Genomic DNA, 5,405 nt, shown 5'->3' on the forward strand with positions numbered 1-5,405 from the left:
ACTGGATGATTTTCACCGTCCCTCGCCTGGCTGGGGTGATGCGGTACCTTCGCACACAGATTACTTTAATCAAGGTGTTAAAACGTGGGTTGTTTCCTTGCTGCTGACCGTGCGTTTAACAAACGCTCGGCGAAACTATTCGAGTTCGCTGCAAACTGGATTCAACTATGAATCTTGATAGTGTGGACATTTGGAGTTTAATCGTTGCTGCTTTTACTTTACATTACAGACGAAATATGGAAAGTTGTTTGGTAAGTTTTTGATTGCAACTTTAGAGTTTCCTTCCCTGTCGTAAGAGCAAAGCAGTGTGCAACATGTAGTAACTTTTCCCTATAAGGCATCTATTTCCCGGTGCAGTAAACAACCAGTATCCCTTCGGAAAATAAAGTACAGCTCTTAAAAACTTGGGAGAAAGACCTTGTCCTCCACTTAAGCTTTTTCCCCCCTCAAAAACCAGCCGGTAAACCAGCGCTGAGGCAAGCAAGCTGCTCTGTCCGCAAACCTGGGAGAGGGAAAAAAAAAAAAAAAAAAAAAAAAAAAAAGAGAAGGGAAAAAAAAAAAAAAAGCGGCGGAGTCATTCCTTAGAGCAGAAGTGAAACTGTCTCGATCCTGGCAAGTTTGTTTGTAAACCCGGGAAGCAGCGAGCCCGGGCGGCGGCGGGGGGGCGGTTCCGCCCAAGGGGTGCGGGGTGCGCGGCGGCGGCGGGACCCGCTGGGGCTGGGGCTGCAGCTGCTGACTCAGAACAGCAATGTAGGTCATAACGAGTTTCCTTAAGTTACCTAAGTTCCAACAATTCAGCTTTTCTTTAGAGACTTTCAAAGTGCTGTTGCAACATCTCTGAAAGCCGTGGCTTCTGCTGAAGCTCAGCCGCCGGCTCTGAGCCACCGGGCTGCGGCAGGGCAGCGCCCGGGGCGGGCATACCCACTTCGGTACTTATGCCTTTTACATCTCGCTTTTATCATCCCATTTCCACCACAACGCTGTTTGTCTTTCTTTACTCTTTTCTCTCAGAAGGTTAAAAAAAAAAAAAAAAAAAAAAAAGTGCCAACGCGTCGCACTCCTTTTTCAGAACAGAAGCGAGAGAATTGCCTACCTACTCTCCACTCACTTCAGTTCTTTCCAAGAAGGCTTATTCACGGGTCACAGTTTGGATCCATCCTTTATTTCCACTATTTACTACTTTCCACCACCAGTCAATTTTTATACCATCAGTTAAAAGGTTGTTAAAAGAGCTCACTTGTGCCAGGCGTTTTGCACGCAAAAAAACAATCCAACACTCAACACCGTCCGTCTTCGATCTACGTAATTTTCGTTATTTTTTTTATCTCCTCTTTACTATTTTCTTTTTTTATCTCCCTCTTTGGAGGTTTTTGTTTTGTTTTGTTTTTTTGGTTTTTTTTTTTTTTCTTTTTTTTTTTTTTTTTTTTCTTTTTTTTTTTGCAACCTCAGCAGAAGGAGAAAAGAGTAGCCGCAGTCCCCACGGAGAGCCCACGGAAGATGAGCAAGCAAGCTTGCTGCAAGCAAGAGCAGCGATGTGGGACGGAGATCTGGCGGCGAAGTTGTAGAGGAGAGGAAAGCCCGGCATTCAGGGGACGCTTCAAGAAAGGCACCACACTAACGGAATTTATTTTATTCGCTCGGAGCTTTCCTCAGGCATTACCTGAGCTCCCCCGCAAGTAGGGACCGTGCGTGGGTTGGGCGGAGCAGGAGGGGGAGAGTTCAGAGGGAATAGCACTCTCCCCCAGAAAATCATCATCGCGAAGGCATCTGTTGTCCGAAGCATAAGAACTCATCCGCCCATAGAACTCACGAAAACAAGGAGCAGGGGAAAAACCCCCAAACGTCGCCCAGTTCGACGGCTGTGCTCCTGCTGGGCAAGAATCGCCCACGGGTCCATCAGAGGTATTTTTAGGGCGATCACACAAGCGGTGTCACGGTCACGCACGTCTCCAGCTTTCCTCCTTCCCTCCAGCTCCTCTCTAACCCTGCGGTGACAACCCACCGGCCTGTGTGATAGCAAGGAAGGATTTTCCCGTCTAAACACTGAAAAATTTGCTCAACCGAGCAGGAGCCCCGTGGATGTTTCCCTGAGCATGTTACAAGTAACAGCACCAGCAGCTCCACGGAGCCCCGAGGCCAGAGCCGGGAGCGCTCGGCAGGCTCGGGCAAGCCCGGCCCCGGCCTCCGCCCGCCCGGGGCACAGCGGCTCTGCCTCCTGGGGCGGGAGGGACGAGCCTTCGCTCTCGGGAAAAAAAAAAAAAAAAAAAAAAAAAAAAAAAAAAAAAAAGCAAAAACCAAAACCCAAAACCAACAAAAGAAAACAGCAACAAAAACAATAAAAAACCCAAAAAAACAAGTTGAAAGGCAACAAACAAAACAACAACAGAAAGGAGCACACTTGTTTTGGCGCTTTGTTTTTTTTCCAGGCTCGCTGTCCTGCGCCGTCCCCGCCGGCAGAAAGTTCCCCCCGGTCCCGCGGCACCCGAGGGCGGTGGCCGGGGTGACCGCGGGCGTTCAGGACCCGGAGGGAAACGAGGCGTGGGCAAAGCTCGGCACCCCTTTAGGAACACGTCCCCCCAGCCTTGGCGGCGGTAGAAGGCCCTCCTCTGGTGTTTGCAGTTTTCTTTGTTTACATTCAGTTTAGAAGCATTGGCCTTCGGCCAGAAAAGCGACGGTTCCCCTTCTCTCGCCCCCCCATTCTGTCCCCCCCTCCCTTTGCTTCTTCTTCGATGGCGGAGAAAACACTTAAGTTTCACGACCCCCAGCTTTTAAAATGTTTTCCCCTCGTCTCCCCAGATTAACCCTTCGGCACTACCTCGTAAAGAAAACGGAGCCGGGCGGTGCGTGCACCTGCCCTCGGAGCTCCCAGCCGAGAGGGTCGCAACAGGTTCCGCCGGGAGACGGAGGGCACGGGCGAGCCGATCAGCGCCCAGCCGAGAGGCGGGCGCTCCCCTCCCCGTGGCCCCGCCGCTCGCTCGGCTCGGCGCGCTCGCCTCGCCGCCCGCGGGGCGGTGCTGTGCGGCGGCGGCCGGGCGGGGAAGCGGCGCGGTTCTCCCCGCCGCCGCCGCCGCTGCCGCTGCACCGCCCGGTTCCCCCCGTGGTCGCGGCGGCGGCGGGTGGGGGAGAGCGCTGAAGTCGCTTGTACTCGCTGGGTTTGTACGTTCCCCCCCCGCCCCGCCCCTCCACCCCGATATCTTCCCCCACCACCCCTCGGCGAGGAGTAAGTGCCACCGCTCCGCCTTCTCCTTTTCGCAATGTTGACGCAATCTATAAATAGTGGAACAAAAGGACCAACTTCCTCGCAGCTTTGCTGAAACTGCACAAAAAAGGCAACCGGGGAGGGGGGGGACGACACACACGCGATTATTTTTTGATTTTATTTTTCTCCGGTTAAAAGGCGAATCCTCCTCCTCCTCCTTTCCTCCCTCTCTCCCTTTCCCTCCCCCTCCCCTCGCTACTGGAAGATGTTTTTTATTTTCCCTTGCTGCCTCCTATGCTGGCAACGTCCTGCGAGTGGCTATTTTGCTTTTGCACCGAGAGAAGAGCTTCCCCCCCTCGCCCTCTCTTCTGACAGTAAGTGCTATTTAGCTACTGCCTTTTCGGGGACTAGGGGGGCCGCCTGCTCGCCTACCTGCCTGCTGCCCCGGAGGGAGAGCAGCAGGGACTGGGAGCTCCGGGGAAGCGGGGGGAGCTTTGGAAGCGGTGAGGGGACAGCGCCGCGGAGCGAGCGGGGATGCGCGCGGGGGGGACGGGGCGTGGGGGACCCGTGGGTTTTGCCGGGGGGGCCGAGCGGTGAAATAAGGTGATCGGGAGAGGGGACGGCTGCTGCCGCCCGCCGAACAAAAGCTGACGCTGATATTAAACGGGCTTTTGTTAGGGGGAAGTGAGTGTGCGTGCGTGCGCGTGTGTGTGCGGGGGGGACACCCCGCCCGCAGCAAGTTGCCGTGCGGCGGAGGGCACCTCAGACTTGTTTACCGCTCGGCGCGGAGCTCGCTGCCGTGTTTACCCTGCACACACGGCGCGGGGCTCCCCTCCTCCCCCCAGCCCCATCCTTCCTCCGTGCCCCGGGGAGGGGAAGGATGAGCGGAGCGGGCTTTAAAGCGGCGTTGGGGAGGGGGGGTTTGCGCCGTCAGGAGATGCTGATACGATCACGCGTAAAACAACCACCCCCCTCCGGTTTGCAAGTCGGATCGGTGCAAGCGCAGGCAGTCACTGGCCGGAGGGAGAATTACATCATCCCCTGCTCCAGTGATGCTACCTTTCGTGCCGCTACCATGCGCGCAGGGAAACAACCGGGGGCGCGCCTCACCCCCCCACCCGGCCGGCTCGGTGCCACCCTGGGGGCGGCGGGGGGAGCTGGGGGGCGGGGAGGCGCGCCCCCGCGTCACTCTCACACACACGCACGCCCGCCCGAGTGTTTACAGCGCTCACACAGGCGTATTGTGACGTCGCCTGAGTGACAGCCCGCCGCGCCAACGGGGGGGGCGCGGCCCCCCGACGCCACTGGGGCAGAGCGGGGCCCCGCCGAGCCCGCGGTACGCGCTCCCGAAGGCACACACATCCAGCCCACACGCCCCGGGACCCGCGGGGCTTGCGCGGTGCCGAGCAGTTTGAGCTGGTGATGTCCTGTGATGCTTTAGGCGCACGCTGTGGAAGGGATTGCTCGTGGGAGCCGAGGTGCATTTGCACGCGTGGGGTATCCCTGAAGTTACGCCGCTCCCCCCGGCAGCGAGCGGGGGCCGGGCTCTTGCCGGGGAGCATGGTCCTAATGGGACTTTGGGACAGGGACGCCCTCAGCGTAGAAGCTGTCATATCGATGGCCCTGCACACTCCATTGTCCAGAGTGGACAACAAAAATATTCCTTTTGTTTGTTTGTTTGTCTGTTTGGTTGTTTTTTTAAGGGGTATTAAGTACCGAGAACAAAGTCTAAATTTCACACATCATTTGCTTTCCTCAGTGTTACAAGTGTAATGTTATAGGGTTAGAAACTTGTTGCAATATGCTGCTGGGTTGGGAAAAAGTGTCTGTGGGGCTTACTCAGCCTGTGAAAATATTGAAGCAGTACTCACCCACTGCAAAGTCAATAAAACTGTATCACACTAAAACCAACAAAAAGTGCTCCACAAATTCATATTTCTCAAGAATTGTCTGCCAGAATGCAGCAGTGTAAAAATTATTCCTGTAACACCAGCATCTACTTGCTGCAAAATCCAAGTAACCACGAAGCCCTGTTTAATAGTACACACAGTTTTTAATGTGTTAATGGTTTGGGTTTCTTCAAAGCATATTACTTTTTGAAGTCTGGGTGTTTCTATTTGTGCAGAAAATAGACTGAGAAGCTTTGAGCTCTTACTGTTACAAAAGTTAAAAGGAAACAAAGTTGAGCTGCTAAGTCGGCAGTCTG

General features: G+C 54.8%; 1 protein-coding gene across 1 annotated transcript; it reads right to left on the bottom strand.

Annotated features, from left to right (window-relative positions):
• Positions 1–1,405: 1,405 nt before the first annotated feature.
• LOC130253252 (uncharacterized) lies at positions 1,406–4,276 on the bottom strand. Its single transcript, XM_056491701.1, has 3 exons — positions 4,259–4,276; positions 2,816–3,491; positions 1,406–2,006 (listed from the first exon to the last, which is right to left on the bottom strand). The coding sequence occupies exons 1-3, from the start codon at positions 4,274–4,276 to the stop codon at positions 1,918–1,920; spliced, it is 783 nt and encodes a 260-aa protein (XP_056347676.1). The 3' UTR covers positions 1,406–1,917.
• Between the last annotated feature and the right edge of the window lie 1,129 nt (positions 4,277–5,405).

The sequence above is a fragment of the Oenanthe melanoleuca genome, chromosome 1 (genome assembly GCF_029582105.1).
Source record: "Oenanthe melanoleuca isolate GR-GAL-2019-014 chromosome 1, OMel1.0, whole genome shotgun sequence".
Lineage (NCBI taxonomy): Eukaryota > Metazoa > Chordata > Aves > Passeriformes > Muscicapidae > Oenanthe > Oenanthe melanoleuca.

What these genes read in the sequence shown, in the direction of transcription:
- LOC130253252 (XM_056491701.1), bottom strand. An exon ending in GGCTCCGTTTTCTTTACGAG is followed by an intron (nt 2,007 to 2,815) that starts GTAGTGCCGAAG and finishes GCTATCACACAG; the next exon opens with GCCGGTGGGTTGTCACCGCA.